The 21,572-nt window shown below is 36.5% G+C and overlaps 1 protein-coding gene across 3 annotated transcripts in view; it reads right to left on the reverse strand.

The window, feature by feature from the left end:
* Positions 1-21,572, reverse strand: part of LOC123561963 (cadherin-23-like) — a 147,336-nt gene that overhangs the window by 58,458 nt on the left and 67,306 nt on the right. For all 3 annotated transcript variants that reach the window (XM_053529799.1, XM_053529787.1, XM_053529794.1), the window contains exons 14-21: positions 19,368-19,526; positions 14,535-14,696; positions 11,347-11,417; positions 9,552-9,783; positions 8,417-8,580; positions 6,943-7,012; positions 4,993-5,077; positions 1,341-1,528 (exon numbers count right to left, since the gene is read on the reverse strand). In XM_053529799.1, the coding sequence (XP_053385774.1) occupies positions 1,341-1,528; positions 4,993-5,077; positions 6,943-7,012; positions 8,417-8,580; positions 9,552-9,783; positions 11,347-11,417; positions 14,535-14,696; positions 19,368-19,526 (1,131 nt within the window). The remainder of the gene's footprint in view (positions 1-1,340; positions 1,529-4,992; positions 5,078-6,942; positions 7,013-8,416; positions 8,581-9,551; positions 9,784-11,346; positions 11,418-14,534; positions 14,697-19,367; positions 19,527-21,572) is intronic.

Raw genomic sequence — 21,572 nt, forward strand, 5'->3', positions numbered from 1 at the left:
CTTGATACGCGACTGAATTGACGTTCCTTATTATTGTATTATTACGCGTATTAGACTCAAAGTAAGTTTACACGCCGCAATTTAATCCCTGAAAATGATAGGCAAACAACAATTTACAAAAATACAATTTCGTTTTCCAAATTAATTTGAGTCGAGAAAGTTGACATGCTAACTTTAAATCTTACACTAAAACTTTTAAAAAATGTTTGTGTCTACTTTACACATCTATGCAGTCTACTGATACAGTGATGGTGTGTAATGTAAAGCATAAACATGATGAAGCGTAAAGTTTGAAGGATTTTTCCACAGTTAATGAACATTTGATGAACAGAAGGTATTTATTATATATTTTTCAATTTATTTGTAGATCTCACCAACCATGTTTGAGTTTATAAATCCAATCTAAGTTGATTATATCGAGGTTGGAAAAATTCAAATTTTTGTGTTTATCAAACTTTGATTGCGACGGGGTGGGGTGCAAAGCAAAATTTTCTAGTTATAGGCCTAGAGATTTCATTCTTAACGACATGAAGAATATAGGTATTGATACCAGTTTCTATTAAACGATAATATTTACATTTAAAAAGCGTAAGGGGCAGATTATTAATTTAAACCAAGCAGAATTGTGTTCTGTCGGCACCTCACCTGCAAATTGTGTAAAGACATGATGCCGTGTAGGGTTATGCCCTTTTCTCATAATTCCGAGCCTCTAAAGCTAAAGTTCCTACCGATATATCGGAAAAAGGGGAAGTCATGCTTATTTTACATATATTTAATATTAAAGAAATTACCACAACAAGAATGTCCGTTCGACATGTATAAAATACGCACTGTTTCTGTATGCCCTGGAAATGCATAAATAAAACATGTGTCCATAACAACCTGAAACGGCCGACTTCGATCGGCTAAATGTCAGCTGGATAGTCTTGTTTTTTCGATATTTCCAGCACTTAAGTTGTGTTTTATGCAAGAATAGCGATAACGCACGTTTGTTTCGTGAAACAACATCTGCAGAATCCCTCGGGCTATGTTGGTGCACTCGCCCTACGGGCTCGTGCACCAACCAATCCCTTGGGATTCTGCAGATGTTGTTACACAAAAAAACGTGCGTTAACCCTACATTGGCATTGTACATGCTAACCTGATTCATTTGTTTTTAAATATTATATGAAAACTGCTATAAAATAAGGTTCATTATATATAACTATAAATCTATAAATCTTTTGACTTTATATTTAGTGATCAATGTAGCTATGAACAATGACAGTCCTACAAAACCATGATCTATTCTACTACTGATGAAATAAGAGCTTTGCAAATGTTAAAAAGTGTAACTTTACCACTATAGTGTAGGGTCTGTTGTCTCCGTCTGCATCGAGATTAGAACTTTCTGAAACTTTTATAATTCCAGTATCTGCTGTTATAAAGAAATCATCATTGGCACCACTCTGCAACTGGAATGTTACTTGGCCATTTTCATTATTGGGCCCATCCAAATCTCTCACAGTCAAGGCATAAACATCAACACCTGAAATTGGCACAAAACTCAAAAATTACCTCAGAACAAAATATTTCTGAAGAACTTTTGACTGGAACTTTTTAACCCTTTAAAATACCCTGCTAAATTTCTAAAATGAACTTGTCCATCTTTCAATTTCGACAGTACCATTAGTTGTTAAAAGGGGTGCTTACCAAAAAGATACTAACTGAATAGCGATCAGTGCAGATCATGATCAGACTGCATGGATATGCAGGCTGATTAAAATCTACACTGGTCACGAAGGCAGAATCAATCGTGTCCAGCATGATAAGAGTTAAGCTGTACTATGGTGAAAGCACCACCCTGGCCCCACATCGGTCAAACTTCATAGGATGTGATTGCCTGTGATCAGCAGATGATGACTATTGTTTGGGAGTGAAGGTAAAACAAAGGTCATGCCTGCTTGTGTAAAACGAGCTTTTACCTACCCGAGGGACAGAATGGAATACAGAACCCAGCGTTTGCAAGGTTTTTTATTCAAGCTGTCCCGAGGGTTTGGTAAACAGCTGTCTTATACCCCAGTCAAACATACAGCGCAGATAGCTACGTCTGGCTACGGACTGGTACCGATCTGTACCTGACTCGTATGGATTGATACGGATTACTACTTTAAGGTACGACTCAGATACGGATCGATACGGATTACTACGTTTCTATCCGTGGCTAGACATAGCTATCCGCGCCGTATGTGTGACTGGGGTATTACACAGGCAGACATGTAAGATCATTTTTCTTGCTTCTCACGCTCAAAACAGATCGTGGTGACAAATAGCTGTTTATGATGTCATCATAGCGCCAGTACTCTGTGACATCACCTATGTGCATGCTATTTTAGACAATTTTTTCCCTAGGGAACGACAGGAATACCGTAGATACCCGTGTATAATGCGCACCCGTGTATAATGCGCACCCCCGATCTTAGTCCAAAATCCTGGGAAAAAAAAAAAAAAAAAAAAATTTTTGGTCAATTTTGAGGTGGATGGAAAATGAAAGTAGAGTTTACATCGACACCGGGTAATAAATTTTATCTCCACGGCGGAGAGCAGCATCGGTCTCACGGTACTATCGATTTTTGTTTTCTCGAAAATAAAACCAGTAAATTATTGTTATATTTGTTGTTTTACCTTTTTTAAGTCACTATTTTGAATAAATAAATAGCAGCTGATTCAATATTTCGAATGGTATCTTTCAAAATGACATGAGCTTCTCAATTTAAACTGATAACAAAAGGTGTGATAGTCTTTTTGTCACGATCATAAAGCCAGTAATTACCGCAATCAACGTGTCACCTCGTGTCAATTATGTTGTTCACAGTTTGATCTGGGTTAAAGATAATTCTCGATCTTTAATTAGTAACATAATTTTTGTGATTTATAAACATTTCTTTCGTCAAAATACTTTTAAATTTATATGAAATTAATTTTGTTTGAAAGAAAAATAAACAATTCGATCTTTTACGGAACGTAACGGCAATCTTAGATTTTAGCGGAGACAGTAAGCGCGGGGAGTAGTTTCCCTTTACCAAAATGGCGAACATCGGTAACAAACTTGTTTTGAAGTTGGAAAATTGTCTATACCTGTGTATTATGCGCACCCACGATTCGAGGGTGGTCCCGGGGGTCAAAAAACTGCGCATTATACATGGGTATCTACGGTATCTATCCCTGGCATGTGCTCAGACAAATGTATACTTTTCCCGCTAGGTAGGCAAGAGATATATTTCTATGTCTGTCTATTGTTAATACTTTTCCACAACTTAACAGCACTTCAACTTCATATCATAAAACGAGCTGTTCGTAAGACAGCCAAGCTCGACTATTTGAAATATTGTCATAGAAGCAGGAAATTATTACCTAAAATGTTAAATATCAAAAGAATTTTAAGTTCGAAAGGGGACATAATTTGACCAAAATGCATATCAGAGTTATGGGACTTGATGCTATCAACTAGTTTTATAACCCCGAAGAAACATGTTAAGTTTCAATTCCATATCTGCATTAGTTTTGGAGATGGTAACTTGCATGTAAAACTTTAACCAGAATTTTCTAAGTCCAAAAGGGGGCATAATTTGCTCAAAATACATGTTAGAGTTATGGAACTTGACCCAGTGAGGTTGGTAATTAATCCTAGAAAAAGAATAAATAAGTTTCAAAGCTATATGCCTTTTGATAATAGCTGTATGTACTTGCACGCAAAACTTTAACCAGGATTTTCTTAGTCCAAAAGGGGGCATAATTTGCCCAAAATACATGTCAGATTTATGGGACTTGATTCTATCAACTAGTTTTATAACCCCGAAGACAAGTTAAGTTTCAATTCAATATCTGCAGATAGTAACTTGCATATAAAACTTTAACCAGGATTTTCTAAGTCCAAAAGGGGGCATAATTTGGCCAAAATGAAGGTCAGAGTTATGGGACTTGGTGCTATCAACTAGTTTTATAACCCTGAAGACACATGTGAAGTTTCAATTCAATATCTGCATAACTTGCATTTAAAACTTTAACCAGAATTTTCTAAGTCCAAAAGGGGGCATAATTTGCTCAAAATACATGTTAAAGTTATGGAACTTGACCCAGTAAGGTTGGTAATTGACCTAGAAAAAGAATAAATATTTTTCAAAGCTATATGCCTTTTGGAAATAGCTGTATGTACTTGCACGCAAAACTTTAACCAGAATTTTCTTAGTCCAAAAGGGGGCATAATTTGCCCAAAATACAAGTCAGAGTTATGGGACTTGATTCTATCAACTAGTTTAATAACCCCGAAGAAACATGTTAAGTTTCAATTCCATATCTGCATTAGTTTTGGAGATGGTAACTTGCATGTTAAACTTTAACCAGAATTTTTTAAGTCCAAAATGGGGCATAATTTGCCCAAAATACATGTCAGAGTTATTGAACTTGACCCAGTGAGGTAGGTAATTGATCTAGAAAAAGAAAAAATAAGTTTCAAATCTATATGCCTTTTAGTAATAGCTGTATGTACTTGCACGTATAACTTTAACCAGAATTTTCTAAGTCGAAAATGGGGCATAATTTGGCCAAAATGAAGGTCAGAGTTATGGGACTTGGTGCTATCAACTAGTTTTATAACCCCAAAGACACGTGAAGTTTCAATTCAATATCTGCATTAGTTTTGGAGATAGTAACTTGCATGTAAAACTTTAACCAGAATTTTCTAAGTCCAAAAGAGGACATAATTTGCTCAAAATACATGTTAGAGTTATGGAACTTGACCCAGTGAGGTTGGTAATTGACCTAGAAAAAGAATAAATAAGTTTCAAAGCTATATGCCTTTAAATGATAGCTGTATGTACTTGCATGCAAAAACTTAACCAAGGTGTGACGCCGATGCCAACGCCAGGGTAAGTAGAATAGCTAGACTATTCTTTGAATAGTCGAGCTAATAAAATGATTCCATTTAATATGTATAAATTACAAATATATTACCTTTTGCTGCTGACTCGTTGATACTTGTATAATATGTGTTGTCTGCAACAACAGGTTGAAACTCTGGGGCATAGTTATTAACATTCTGAAAACAATAGAATAACTCCGTGTACAGTATTTCAGTATATTGTCTAAAACAATTACATGAAATACTAGATGTGTGTCGGTCAAAGAGAAATTGATTAACAGTTTTTTCTTTATTTTCAGCTCTGCCGCCCCCAAAACGGGACCTAGTGGAACCATTTGAAACAAGAGCACCGCCTTGCGGGTGCTGACGCTCATCTGATTTTTTTTGTGTAATAGAAATATTGTCCTACCCATGATTTTCTAAGGCTAAAAAGGGCCATCATTCTTGCAAAAAGCAGGATAGAGTTATGTTTCTTGATGTTCAGTGTCCACTTATGATGGTGAAAAACTGTTGCAAGTTTTAAAGCAATAGCTTTGATAGTTTATGAGAAAAGTTGACTTAAACATAATACTCAACCAAGAAAATGATTTTCTAAGTCCAAAAGGGGCAATAATTATTGCAAAAAGCAGAATGGAGTTACGCTGCTTGCTGTACAGGGTCAGCTTATGATGGTGAAGAAGTGTTGCAAGTTTCAAAGCAATAGCTTTGATAGTTTAAGAGAAAAAGTTGACCTAAACATAAAACTTAACCAAGAAATCTGATATTTTCTAAGTCCAAAAGGGGCCATAAATCTTGCAAAAAGCAGGACAGAGTTATGTTTCTTGCTGTACAGGGTCAACTTATGATGGTGAACAAGTGTTGCAAGTTTTAAAGCAATAGCTTTGATAGTTTAGGATAAAAGCTGACCTAAACATAAAACTTAACCAAGAAAACTGATTTTCTAAGTCCAAAAGGGGCAATAAATCTTGCAAAAAGCAAAATGGAGTTATGTTTCTTGATGTACAGGGTCTGCTTATGATGGTGAACAAGTATTCCAAGTTTCAAAGCAATAGCTTTGATAGTTTGGGAGAAAAGTTGACCTAAACATAAAACTTAACCAAGAAATCTGATATTTTCTAAGTACAAAAGGGGCCATAAATCTTGCAAAAAGCAAGATGGAGTTATGTTTCTTGCTATACAGGGTCAGCTTATGATGGTGAACAAGTATTCCAAGTTTCAAAGCAATAGCTTTGATAGTTTAGGAGAAAAGCTGACCTAAACATAAAACTTAACCAGGCAACGCCGACGCCGACAACCGCTCAAGTGATGACAATAACTCATCATTTTTTTTTCAAAAAATCAGATGAGCTAAAAATATACGAGACATCTAAACAAAGATTTACAGGTGATCCACCCAGTGGTTCATGTTTAAAAGTTTTTCTTCTTGAATTTTATTTTAGCAGACTTGTTGTCAATTTTCCCAATTTTAACCATTTTAAGGGCTAACATGGCATAATTTCATCAAAATGAAAACAAGTGCCACTGAGTAACTGAACACTGGTTGCATGTGTAAATGGAATTATTTGACTCTCAACCATTGACACATTAACTAGGCACAGCCTCAATACAACTTAAACAGATACGCTCTTGCAAGATATTCTATTCAAGAAAAGGGCAACTAGCAAATTCAAAATAGTTTTATATATTCTGCAGCATTGCTTTCAAAAGTATGGCAAATTAGTAAGCATTAATCAGCCAAGGCCGTAGTCGATCAAATTGTCTTTCCAGCTTTGATGGTGGAGGAAGACTTCAGGTGCCCCACTGTGCATTATTTCATCACGGGCAGGCACCTGTGTAGAACCACCGACCTTCCGTAAGCCAGCTGGATGGTTTTCTCAGATGAAGAATTCCACACCCTAAGGGAGGTTCAAACCCACATCGGTGAGGGAGCAAGTGATTTGAAGTCAGCGACCTTAACCACAGGGCCATGAACTGGCTGCCTAGTCTTAAAGTATTTATAAGGAAATTAAACAGAGTTACAAAAAAATATGAAGAAAACTTACAATTATCTCTACAACTACGGTTGTGTATGAGGTTAAACCACCAGATGTTGCACCTATCTTTACCCTCACACTGAAAAAAGAAGAAAAATCAAACTACTAACGAAATATTTATACTGTTTTTGTCAATTAGTTACTGACATGGGGATCATTAAATTTTAAGTTTCCTGTTTGCCATTAGAATGTACTTGATCTAATAGGTATTGGACACAATCATTTTGTTTTTTTTTGTAATGTTTTCAGACAACTTTCATGTTTAAACTTATAGCTTTGCATATTATGGTAAATTTTTTTTACACCTACTTAGAATTTGATTTAGTCCTGATTTTTCAAAGCATTTTTGGTATGCTAAAAACTTTCAGCCAATAAGATAAGATAGGGTCCAATGTGCTTGATTTTTTCCTGAACTGATTTCATAATAATGACACTTCACAAAAAAAAAAAAAAAAAAAAAAAAAAAAAAAATTAAAAAACCCACACAATTCTGATGACCTTTTAGCATATAGAAAAAATCTCAATGTGAATTTTTTTTTATTGAATTCCTCACATTTGTAGTTTTACACATTTTCTTAAATGTGGTCAAATAAATAATACTGGTCTGTGTGCTTCATTTTTAAATATTTGCCCATTATTTAAAATAACCCCAAATATAACTGACTTTACATGATAATACGGAAATATTTTTTACACAAACACTTTTTTGTTACAAAATTTAATCTTTAGAAATAAGTAAAGTTGCTAGTTTCATGTAAAAATCAAAGAGTTGCAATTTTTCATGGCATGTTTTATGTTTCTTTAAGCTAGACCCAGGTTTTTTCTCTCAATAACATGATCTTATGATTTCCTATGTTTCAAATGTGGAGATAGATATCAGTGGTAACAATTGTGAAATATTTAATACATTTTTATGCTTGTGCATCATTTTATATAGAGCTTGGAATGGTCAGAGCTCAAATCATCCATGAGAGACTTAATCTGTGAGTCAGTAACTCTACCAAAGCAATAAAACAGCAGCGTCCAATATTTGAAATCTGTTTAAGAGACCAGTTCCAAAATTCTCATGTCTGATTGTAGTTCCTGACCACAATCTTGAAACTAACCAATAGTATGGATCAATCCAGAGACTGGTTTCCAACCTCAACTTTTTGAACTTGTGACTAGGGTTTGTAGTAGTAAACCAGTCTCAAAACCAGAGACTGGTTTCCAACCTCAACTTTTTGACCTTGTGACTAGGGTTTGTAGTAATAAACCAGTCTCAAAACCAGAGACTGGTTCCCAACCTCAACTTTTTGACCTCCTGACTAGGGTTTGTAGTAATAAACCAGTCTCAAAACCAGAAACATCTCCTTAGTTGTTTCTGAGTACAGTTTTAAAACTGGCCCATTGCAAGGTTACATTTTCAGTCTGGTCTTAGAACTCTTTTTAACCTTAGAACCAGACCATTTTTTTTTCTAAAAATATCAAGCTGTCAACATACATGCCAGGTTCACTGTCAGATGTATCATCGTAACTGACATAGTTTACAACACTCAATTCTCCGCTAGATGAACCAATTGAAAAAGAGTTCTGTGGTACCGTACTAGGAGTAACTTCTGCTACAAAATACTGCACTGGAGGAGCATCAGTTTCCCTGCTCTCAGCCTGAAAAATTTATTAGTATTATAAGTGTGGAGCTGAATAATTTTGGACATTCAGACATAATTTCAACACATTCAGGAAGTATGGGAAAAGACTAGTTCTTCTTAACTGGACTCCTATGTGTCACTCAATTTGTTGCTATTTTGACTGCTAAAAACAGACATGCGTAATCAATATTTTTCTAGGTTGATTAAGTAATAAAAAGAGTGGCAAACTGCCACAATTATACCCACTAAAGCTTTAAAGATATTCTACTTATTAAGCAGAACTAGTGGTCAATTTTCTCAATTCAATTAATTCAAGGGCCATAACTCCAGAGCAACAGATTATCTATCTGGTTATCAAACTTTGCCAAGATAATATGCTCCCCCCCCCACCCCAGCTGTCTGCCCACCACTGTAGGGTGATATAAGCCCAGTTTCATTGGTGTATAAAATATTTTTACCTCAATTTACACAAGCTTGTTAATAACAGAAGTAATATTACCATTTTTTCTATTTTCAGTATTGGGGACCTCAACCTTGAACCTAGTGCCAATACTCCAACCCTATGCAAGCTACCTATATACTAAGTTTCATTGCAACTGGTCATTCCTAACACAAGTTACTGAACAGAAACTAGTTTGAAACTGCCCACCTGAAAACGCCCACCCTCCCACAACATTCATCATTGTTACACTGTAAAATCATTTAATTTCGTGGGCATGAAATTTCGTGAATTTGGTCAAAACGGCAATTTCGTGGGGATATGAATTTGTGGATTTCCCTTTTGAACATATAATGAATGGGAATTTTACTTGTAGTTGGGATTAAATTTCGAGGATTGACCCAACCACAAACTCCACTAATATTTGTCCCCCATGAATATTAATGATTTCACAGTAACAAGGTTTTACAAAAACCTGGCAAACAAGCCACAACAAGCTGACTTGGCACTTACTCTGCAGGGCTGAATAATAATTTGTGGGCTCTTACCTGAACAATTATTGATGGAGTCAGGTCCAACTTGTCTTCCTCTAATGTGGCACTATATGTTGCAAGGAACCTCAGAGCAATATCAAAAACATTATCAACCTGAACGTTTACATTTATAGATCCTTCCAAATTTCCAGTATCATACGCCCTAACAGTGAAATAGTAGGCATCTCTTATTTCGTAGTCGAGTGATCCTTGTAATGTAATTCTACCCTGATTATCAATACGAAACCTATAAAACAGATGAGAGGTTTTAACATTATGGCAATTTCAATAGTTTCTTTCTCTTTCATGTCTTTTCAGACCTTGACCATTCAAAAAGTCAATGAAAATACAGATCTCTCTCAAAGTACCTGAATAGTTTTTGATGCTGGTTTCATTAATTTTATGCAATGTAATGCAAGTACCACCAATGTCATGGCTGCAAATCATGGGCTTAGCGCAAAACGGTTGTAACTTATATGAAATAAAGAAGGAGTTACTACCATTTTGCGCTATGCCTGTGAAATGTATTTCTATTGTCTAATGGGATGCAGACACTGATGTGGATGCCAGGTCAAGTTGGATAGCTCTCCATATATAGTGGAGCTAAAAAGCTTATGCATAGTCAAAAGGTTTAAATTCTACAAATTCAATTGTTGGTTCACATATCTGTAAATATTTTCAGCCTTTTTGACATCACATACCATGTGCTAAGCTCAGTTTAATGCAAATTCCTACTCTTTAAATGTATGTCATAAGCTTATCAATCTTCTTACCATTTCTCTAATGACCTTTTCAACTCCATATTACAACTAAGAGGCATAACCTTCTTAGGGTGACCCAAAGCCAAACTGATTATACAGTTAAACTTGTATTAACCTTTAGCCTGCTGGTGATTCTGCCTTTGCGGCCAGTGCAGACCAGGATCAGCCTGCATCCGTGCAGGCTGATCATGGTTTGCATTGTTCGCTTTTCTGTCAGTAAATTTTCAGTGAACACCCCTTTGAATAATAAATGGTATTGCCCAAATTGAATGACTGACCAGTCCATTTTAGAAATTAAGCAGGCTAAGGATTAACAGACCACCTATGGGAAGGGCAAAAAGTGTTCTCTTAACGTAAATGGTCTTGATATAACATAATTTGTTCTTTAACAACACTAAAAGGAACCGGAAAAGTGGTCTCTCAATGCAAGTGACCTCTTAATAGATATGATCTCTCCAGAAAGTTTGACTGTTTATGGAACATTACGCTACTATCTTGCATAAATATGACAGACTGATTTATGGAAAAAACACAATATCAGTGGAGATTTAACTTAAATATCTTCTTTGACTCATTTAATACATTTAAAATTTTTAGACAGTGTGTGTATGTGTTTGGGTTCAACAATTTTTCAGTCATATAAACGACAGTGTCTACTTGTAGCAGTGAGCACAATGCCCAACTTTATAGTGCTGCCTCACTGGAATATCACGCCGTAGACATGTGACATGATACAACAATCTGTCACATTATACTGACAGCAGGTTGACCAGTCCTAGCACTACTCTCTTAATGCTGAGCACCAAGCAAGGAAGATACTAGTACCATTTTTTACGTCTTTGGTATGACGCGGCTGGGGATCGAACACACGACCTCCCACTCATGAAATGGATGCTCTACCACTAGGCTACTGAGGCACTTTTTTTAAAGACAGTAAGTGTAAGTGAATATTCGCTATGTATCACAACGATAGTACATGTATGTGCACTCATTCAAGTTTGAAATATCAACTGCTGAATTATCGAAGGGATTAAAAGTTTTATGCTTACGTTGGAGTATCATCGCCAGTGATTTGATATCTAGATATAATCCCGAAATTATCATCATCTTTGTCTGTTGCCTGCAGTTTTAAAAGTAAAATTTTTCAGAGTAACTGAAAATGTGTATTTACATGTACAATATACATACAAGAGGGTCATGATGACCCTGTATCACTCACCTGTTAAACCTGGCCTTAAAATCATCAAGATATAATTCTGACCAAGTTTCATGGAGATAGGGTCATAAATATGGCCTCTAGTCTAAACAAGCTTTTCCTTTGATTTGACTGGGTGACCTAGTTTTTGACACCATATGACCTAGTTTCAAACTTGGCATAGGAATCATCAAAATAAATATTCTGACCAAGTTTCATGAGGACAGGGTCACAAATGTGGCCCATAGGGTGTAAACAAGCTTTTCCTTTGATTTGACCTGGTTACCTAGTTTTTGACCCCACATGACCCAGTTACTACTTTGGCCTAGAGATCATCAAGATAAACATTTTGTGTGAGTTTGTATCAAATCAAAGCATAAATGAAACCTCTATATGACTGAAAGTGCCAAAATAAACAATTTTGTCCCTCTCAGGGAAAGTAACTCTAGAACCCATCATGGAATATAGCAAGTTTTCGAAAGGAACCAAGATCTTACTGTGACTCATGTTGTGTGTAAGTGTGATTAAAATCAAATGTAAAATATCACTTCTATTGTGTTCACAAGGTAAAAATTAACAAATTTTGACTTTTTCAGGGGTCAATCAGGGGCTGGAACTCCAGAACCTACAACTGGATCTGATGGATTCATCAGGGAATCCTAGATCTATTGTTGTTGATGATGTTTTGCAAGTTTGTATCAAATTAAACCATAAATGAAGTGACTGCAAAATGTGTTCTCAAGCCAAAATAGCAAATTTGGCCCTCTAAGGGGGTCATAACTCTGTAACCCATGATGGGATCTGATCAGTTTGAGATATTATGCCAGTACAAGTTGAGTGCAAGTTTGATTAAAATCAATTGCAAAATGTGTTCTCAAGCCAAAATAGCAAATTTTGGCCCTTTAAGGGGCCATAACTCTGTAACCCATGATGGGATCTGATCAGTTTGAGATATTATGCCAATATAAGTTGTGTGCAAGTTCAATTAAAATCAATTGCAAAATTGTGTTCTCAAGCCAAAACAGCAAATTTTGGCCCTTTAAGGAGCCATCACTCTGGAATCCATGATAGGATCTAGCTGGTTTTCAAAAGGAACCGAGATATTATGCCAATACAAGTTGTGTGCAAGTTTGAATAAAATCAATTGCAAAATTTGGTCTCTATCGTGTTCATAAGAAATTGTGAAAGGAAGATGGACTAACGAAGGATGAAGGTGATCACAAAAGCTCACCTTGTCATTACGCTAAACTATTTCGATGCTGGATAGTGAAATGGGCACATCTGAGGAAACAGGAGCTGTCACTGGAGTGTTGAATGACTCCAATGGTGGATAAAGATATTGCACAAGAGCTTCAGTCTGTGTCAAAAATATTAAGTAATAAGAGAAGTAAAGATTAAGTGTATCAAAACACCATATAAGTATAATTCTAAGCAAAAAGGGGGCATAATTCATAACCTATTGGTGCAAGATTTATGCATCTTGATGTGTCATATGATGTGGGTGATGATGTGAAACAACTACTTCAAGATTGAATCAAATCCATTTCCTAATAATCGAGATATAGTGAAAATGCATCAAAGTTAACGTAAGATTCATAGTAAAAAGGGGGCATAATTCATGAAAAATGTGTTCCAAAGTTATGCACCTTGTGTCATATGATGTGGGTGGTAAGGTGGAACAACTATTTTAAGTCTGAATCAAATCCATTCAGTAATAACTGAGATCAAGTGAAACTGTACCAAAACTTTAACCTGAAATTCTAAGTAAAAAGGTGGGGAGAATTCATTAAATACTGGTGCCAGAGTTATGACCCTTGTGCCATATGATATTGTTGATTATGAGGAACAACTATTTTAAGTTTGAAGCAAATCCGTTGTGAAATAACAGAGGTATAATGAAAATGCATCAAAATTAACATAAAATTGTAAGTAAGAAGGGGGCATAATTCATGAAAAACTGGTGCCAGAGATATGGACCTCGTATCATATGATGTGGGTGATGATGTGGAACAACTATTTTAAGAATCAAATCCATTAATTAATAATTGGGATAAAGTGAAAGTGCACCAAAACGTTAACCTGAAATTCTAAGTAAAAAGGGGGGATAATTTATGAAATATTGGTGCAAGAGTTATGTCCCTTGTGTCATATGATGTGGGTGATGATGTGGAACAACTATTTTAAGTTTGAATCAAATCCATTAATTAATAATTTGGATAAAGTGAAAGTGCACCAAAACATTAACCGGAAATTCTAAGTAAAATGGGATAATTTATAAAATATTGGTGCAAGAGTTATGACCCTTGTGTCATATGATGTGGGTGATGATGAGGAACAACCATTTTAAGGTTTGAAACAAATCCATCAAGTAATAACAAAGATAAAGAGAAAGTGCATCAAAACTTTAACCAAAGTGCGGACGAGGAAGGACGTCGACACAACGGTCGAGTAGGATAGCTCTCCATACTTCGTATAGTCGAGCTAAAAATCAACTGGCCTGCATGTTTCGCTATGTTCATAGATTCAAGGTTATCATATAAATTAAGCTGATAGTTAGCACTGGAAGTAAACTATTTGGAAATCATTAATTTCTAGACAGTGACTTCATTTTCTCCTGGCAAACAAATAGAACTTCCATTTATTTCATTTTGAACATAAAATAAGCAACACCATGAGAAAACCAACATTTGCAACAAGCATGGATCAAGACTAGCCTGCACATCTGTGCAGTCTGGTCAGGGTCCATGCTGTTTGCTTTCAAAGCCTACTGCAATTACAGAAACTGTTAGCGAACAGCATCGATCCTGGCCAGACTGTGCAGGCTGGTCTGGATGCATGCTGGTCACAAATTCACTAAATAGGTTTTCTCATGGTGCGGCTCTAATGCTTATGACCATGTGCCCATTTACACTTCATTTCCTGTCACCTGGTCTGTAGGATGGGAAATTAAATGGAGACAATTAACCATATACCCCTCGCCTTCAGTGGCGGATTAAGATCTGCAATGAAAATGTCAGAAAATATGAAAATAATGCGACTTACGATCACGCTGCCTATTGGTGTATTAACAGTTGCATTCTCTTTTACATTAAACAATGCTACAGCTTGGTTAAATTCTGGTGAATGATCGTTGATATTAATAATAGAAATGGAAACTGTTGCCGAAGTGCGGAAACTTGGGTTATTCGTATCTACAGCCACAAGCTAAAAAAGAAAAACATCATTTATTCAACAAACACTGGTTTCTAGGGAGACATCAAAAGGAATTGTGTCTGATAAGAAAGCCTAAGTTACTAATTCTTGAAGAAAATTGTGTTTCAGAATGTTGAACCTATGTCGTGGTATGCCAAGCTATTATCTCGATAGATATGCCGTTTGCAGAAGCACAGATGAAAATATTTTATCATGCTATGTTCAACAACGACCAGTGATCATTTGCCTTTACAACAAACGTAGCGATAGCCGCGCGTGCGGCTTACACAACAAGAGCGTTGTTATTCACATGTCACTAGCCTGAGAGCAGTATAAGACATGTTCCAAGCTCAACAGCTGTGCAACAGACAAATTCCAAAAAATGGGCCATGATGGACCCTATATGTCACTGAGTTTAATGCTTGATCTTGAAAAAGAAATTCTTTGCAAAGTTAACCAAATAAACCATGGGGTGGGGTCAATTTGTCCCCGGAGTAATGATGATTGAACAAATTTTGTAGAAAGTCTACTATGCAATGTACATGTCAAAATATCTAAGATCTAAGCTTCTGGATTTATTTAGAAATTTTTGAAGATTTTCCTATGTAATCAAGTGACCATGGGTGGGTATTAAACCCGGGTCTAGGATTTGAACAAATTTTGTAGAGGTCCAAAACTAGCAATGCTACGTAGGAAATATCAAGTCTAGGCTTCTTGGTTTAAAAATTGCTGATTTTTCTATGTTACAGTCAAGTAATACATTAGGGCGGTCAATTTGACCCCGGAGGTAATATTTGAATAAATTTTTGTAGAAGTACTAGCAATCTACCTGTCAAAATCTAAGACTAGGCACTTCCGGTTTATTTTTTAGAAATTTTGAAGATTTTCCTATGAAAATCAAAGTGACCCCCTGGGGTGGGGTCATTTTTGCTCAAGGTCATGATTGAACAAAATTTGTAAGTCGTCCCACTGGCATGCTACATGTCAAAATATCTAAGCTCTAAGCCTTCGGTTTATTTTGAATTTTTAAGATTTTCCTATGTAAATAGTGAACCTGGTGCGAGGACAATTTTGACCCTGGTCATGATTGACCAATTTTAGAAGAGTCACTAGCAAATCATACAATAAATATCTAAGATCTAGGCTCTTGGTTTTTGAAAGAGATTTTTTAGATTTTACCTATTAACAATCAGGTGACCCCGGCGGGGTCAATTTGACCTGGGTCATGATTTGAACAAAATTGGAAGGTCCAAGGCAATGCTTCACATCCAAATCTACAGCTCTAGTGCTTATTATGAGAAGAAGAATTTTTTAAAGTTTACTTTGGTTTCCTGGCAACCAAATTCTGTAGGTAATTCAATTCTTGAAAAATTTTTTAAAGTAAGGGATCCATCCAAGAACAACCCTGTGAAGTTTCACAAAATTGTCTGTTGTTAGGAGGATATTTGTTTAAAGGAAAGTGTGCGACGGACGCGGACGCACGACGAAACGGACGAGGGACACGGCACGACGCCGGAGGTGAGTGATCACAATACCTCACCTGGCACTTGGCTCAGTGACTAAAAAAGAGCACTGTACAAGACATGTTCTAAATTCAAGAGCATTGTAACTGGCACTTAAGAGCACTGTAAAAGGACATGTTCCAAACACAAATGTACTGTACCAGACTTGCTTCTTAGCTCAAGAGCATTATAACAGACATGTTCCAAGTTATGATTTGCATCTGTTGCCAATATTAACTTCATAAGAATATTAATTCTGATTTCATTAATTTATTTATTTTGTTGGATTTAACATCCCATCGACACTATCATAGGTCTTAAGGCAACTTTCCAGCTTTGATGGTAGAGGAAGACCCCAGGTGCTCCTTTTTGCATTTTTTCATCACAAGCGGGCACCTGGGTAGAACCACCGACCTTCTGTAAGCCAGCTGGATGGCTTCCTCACATTCAACGCCCTGACTGAGGCTCGAACCCACATTGATGAGGGGCAAGTTATTTGAAATCAGCAACTTTAACCACTCAGCCATGGAGGTCCCTCATAATTCTGAAACAAATTTATTATTATTATTTTAGTGTACAGTCAAACCTGTCTATAAAGACCACCCTTGGGACAGCCAAAATGTGCTCTTTATAGGGAGGTTGTCTTTATTCACAGGTTATACACTGTAAATTTTAAAATGGGAAACAAAACGTGTGGTCTTTAGAGCCAGGTAGTCTCTGTTCAGAGGTGGTCTACAGGTTTGACTGTATTCCTAAACACAACGTGTTACACACATGTTAACCTTATGAATTGATATCATTTACTTTCCATTCATGTTATTCCCAATGTCTATGATTTAATGGGAGAGCCCTTGCATGTAATACAAAGTCTGAGTATTTAAATATGGGATAGTATTTGGATTTCTTCACTTAATTTCTGTCCTGTCTGTTTAGTCTGTTCAGATCTGTAGTATTTCTTCTTAAGGAATAGCGAACTTTTAAACATTTTTGACTTTACTGGTAACTGGAAACTTCATATCAAGGACATACAGGATAGCACTTGGGTAGATTCTCAGACCTGCTAGTCAGCTGGACAAAAATTAAATCATGGCATTCTACAAGCAATCAGCGGTGTAAATGAGTTTTGTTTGTTTATTTGTTACGGGTTAAGCACTGTTTTTCAATAGTATTTCAGTTATATAATGGCGGGCAGTTAACCTAACAAGTTTTCTTGGATCCTGTACTAGTATTAACTTGTTCCCTGCAAGTAACTGCCAACTTCCCCACATGAATCACAGGGAGAAGGCAAATGACTTCAGACACAATGGTTTTTATCAATTGTCACTGAGAACATACATATGCAATGCCCTGGGATCAAACTCATGATCGCACCATCCATACATCTGTGCTCTTCCTAATGAGTTATTCAGGTGGACAGCGGAAGAGTGCAAGTGCAAATGATTTTAAGGTAGCTGATCCTTAACCCTTAGCCTGCTGGCGGCAAGTGATTCTACTTTTGAAACCAGTGCTGACCAAGATCAGCCTGCATGGTTTGCTGTTCAGTCATTATCTTTTCGGTAAACTACCATTTTAACAGTTAATGGTATTTTAACAAGAGCTGTCCGTAAGACAGCCAAGCTCGACTATTTGAAATATTGTCACAGAAGCAGGAAATTATTACCCAAAATGTTAAATATCAAAAGAGTTTTAAGTTCGAAAGGGGACATAATTTAACCAAAATGCATATCAGAGTTATGGAACTTGATGCTATCAACTAGTTTTATAACCCCGAAGAAACATGTTAAGTTTCAATTCAATATCTGCATTAGTTTTGGGGATAGTAACTTGCATGTAAAACTTTAACCTTTAACCAGAATTTTCTAAGTCCAAAATGGGGCATAATTTGCTCAAAATACATGTTAAGAGTTATGGAAATTGACCCAGTGAGGTTGGTAATTGACCTAGAAAAAGAATAAATCAGTTTCAAAGCTATATGCCTTTTGGTAATAGCTGTATGTACTTGCACGCAAAACTTAACCAGGATTTTCTAAGTCCAAAAGGGGGCATAATTTGCCAAAATACATGTCAGAGTTATGGGACTTGATTCTATCAACTAGTTTTATAACCCCGAAGACACATGTGAAGTTTCAATTCAATATCTGTAGTAGTTTTGGAGATAGTAACTTGCATGTAAAACTTTAACCAGGATTTTCTAAGTTCAAAAGGGGGCATAATTTGCCCAAAATACATGTCAGAGTTATGGGACTTGACCCAGTGAGGTAGGTAATTAATCTAGAAAAAGAAAAAATAAGTTTCAAATCTATATGCCTTTTAGTAATAGCTGTATGTACTTGCACGCAAAACTTTAACCAGAATTTTCTAAGTCCAAAAGGGGGCATAATTTGGCCAAAATACATGTCAGAGTTATGGGACTTGACCCAGTGAGGTAGGTAATTGATCTAGAAAAAGAAAAAATAAGTTTCAAATCTATATGCCTTTTAGTAATAGCTGTATGTACTTGCACGCAAAACTTTAACCAGAATTTTCTAAGTCCAAAAGGGGGCATAATTTGACCAAAATGAAGGTCAGAGTTATGGGACTTGGTGCTATCAACTAGATTTATAACCCCGAAGACACATGTGAAGTTTCAATTCAATATCTGCATTAGTTTTGGGGATAGTAACTTGCATGTAAAACTTTAACAAGAATTTTCTAAGTCCAAAAGGGGGCATAATTTGCTCAAAATACATGTTAGAGTTATGGAACTTGACCCAGTGAGGTTGGTAATTGACCTAGAAGAAGAATAAATAAGTTTCAAAGCTATATGTCTTTAAATGATAGCTGTATGTACTTGCATGCAAAAACTTAACCAAGGTGTGACGCCGACGCCGACGCCAGGATGAGTAGAATATACAATAGTGGCTGAAGAAAACTAAAATAAAATGAATTTTTACGATTTATTTTAACATTAAGCCTGCTGGTGGAAAGTGGTTCTACCTTTGCGATCAGTGCAGACTAAGATCAGCCTGCACATCCGTGCAGTCTGATTATGGTCTGCAGTGTTTGCTGTGCAGTCAGTAAATTTTCAGTAAACACCCCTTCAAATAATAATGGTACTGCCCAAACTGAATGATGGGCCAGTCCATTTTAGAAATTTAGCAGGGTACAAGTTAAGACAATTTATTTGAAATTAATTATTTACCTCCAGTACATATTGCTTGGGATCCTTCTCATAATCCAATATCTTTTGTTTTGCATATATATTAAATATCGCTTGCTCACTGCCAGCAGTATCATCCAGTTTAAAGTTGCCCAGCTGATTTCCTGATACTATAGAAACTGTAAATTTATTGTAGTCCGACTGAAAAATAAAATAAAATAAGTAAAACCTGTCTATAAAGACCGTCCTTGGGAAAGCCAAAATGTGGTCTTTATTGGGAGGTGGTCTTTATTCACAGGTTAAAAAAAAACACTGTAAATGTAAAAATTGGAAACAGAACATGTGGTCTTTAGTATATGATGAACAAATGTCATATAAGTGTATGTAGCAAGAGGTTTAGTGTGTATGTCTATGTGTGCATTCAAGTATTATAGCATCTTATTCGACAATTTTTCATCCACATAAATAATGGTGTTTACCTGTAACATTCAGTCAGTGCCCAATTTTACAGTGTTGCCTCACTGGAAGATCAGCCATAGACACTTTACATAATACCCTATCTAGTCACATTGTACTGGCACCAAGCTGACCAGTCCAAGTATTATTCTCTTTATGCTGAGTGCCAAGCGAAGAAGTTACTAATTAATACTATTTTTCATATCTTTGGTCATACTATTAGGTCAGAGAGCAAATGAGCCGCGCCAAGAGAAGACCAACATAGTGGCTTTGCGACCAGCATGGATTTAGACCAGCCTGCACATCCACACAGTCTGGTCAGGATCCATGCTGTTCACTAACAGTTTCTCTAATTGCAATAGGCTTTGAAAGCGAACAGCATGGATCCTTACCAGACTGCACGGATGCGCAGACTGGTCTGGATACATGCTGGTCGCAAAGCCATTATGTTGGTTTTCTCATAGCGTGGCTCAAATCACTAACCTGCTGAACTTGAAGAGGGCACTGTACAACTAAGCTACCAATACTGTTTGCAAGAACTTTAAGGTTGTATTGAATCTCTTTAATATATCAACAAAAGCTGTCTCCATAAGATGACACATGCCTCCGATGGCACTTTGAATGAATAGTTATGGCCGATGTTAGAGTTTAGGACCTTTGACCTATGGACCTGGGTCTTGCGCGCGACATGTAGTCTTACTGTGCCACACATTCATGCGTAGTTATTTTAAAATCCATGCATGAATGACAAAGATATGGACCGGACACGCCCATCAATGCATTATTATGAAATATGACCTTTAACGTTTAAGTGTGACCTTGACCTTTGAGCTACAGACCTGGGTCTTGCGCGCGACACGTCACCTTACTGTGGTGCACATTCATGCCCAATAATTTTAAAATCCATGCATGAATGACAAAGATATGGACCGGACACGCCCATCAATGCACTATCATGAAATATGACCTTTAACGTCTAAGTGTGACCTTGACCTTTGAGCTACAGACCTGGGTCTTGCGTGACATGTCATCTTACTGTGCCACATATTTATGCGTAGTTACTTGAAAATCCATCCATGGATGACAAAGATATGGACCGGACACGCCCATCAATGCACTATCATGAAAAATGACCTTTAACGTCTAAGTGTGACCTTGACCTTTGAGCTACGGACCTGGGTCCTGTGCGCAACACATCGTCTTACTGTGGTACACATTCATGCCAAGTTATTTGAAAATCCATCCATGGATGACAGAGATATGGACCGGACACGAAAATTGCGGACAGACCGACAGATGGACAGACGGTTCAAAAACTATATGCCTCTCTTCGGGGGCATGAAAACCGTTTTGTTATTTCATTATAATATTTGAAGTTTTAAAACAATAATATGTCAGATTTAATCTATATGTATTCATTTTTGGTGGCTGCTGCCTGAAAGCACTGTAAGAGACATGTTACAAGCTCAAAATCACAAAAAGAATACTAAGTTTGAGAAATCTTGTCAGTTCTTAAGACCATCCTAACAACCAAAAATAGTTCCAGGCTTTCCAGAGAAACAATTATCTACACTACGTGCAGAATATGCAATGCTACAAGGTATGCCTTAAAACCATTTTAATGTAAATTCGATGACTAAACAAGCATAAACTAAAGTCGATGTTTTAATTAAAACAACCACGTGTATGAATACAAATATGCAAATTTATGGTCATGTGAATAACCGATGACCTCATGTCACCTGAACTTAGCTATTGGTAGTTCCTTATCATCCTATCATATCATAGTAC

This window comes from Mercenaria mercenaria, chromosome 2 (assembly GCF_021730395.1).
Source record: "Mercenaria mercenaria strain notata chromosome 2, MADL_Memer_1, whole genome shotgun sequence".
Taxonomy (NCBI): domain Eukaryota; kingdom Metazoa; phylum Mollusca; class Bivalvia; order Venerida; family Veneridae; genus Mercenaria; species Mercenaria mercenaria.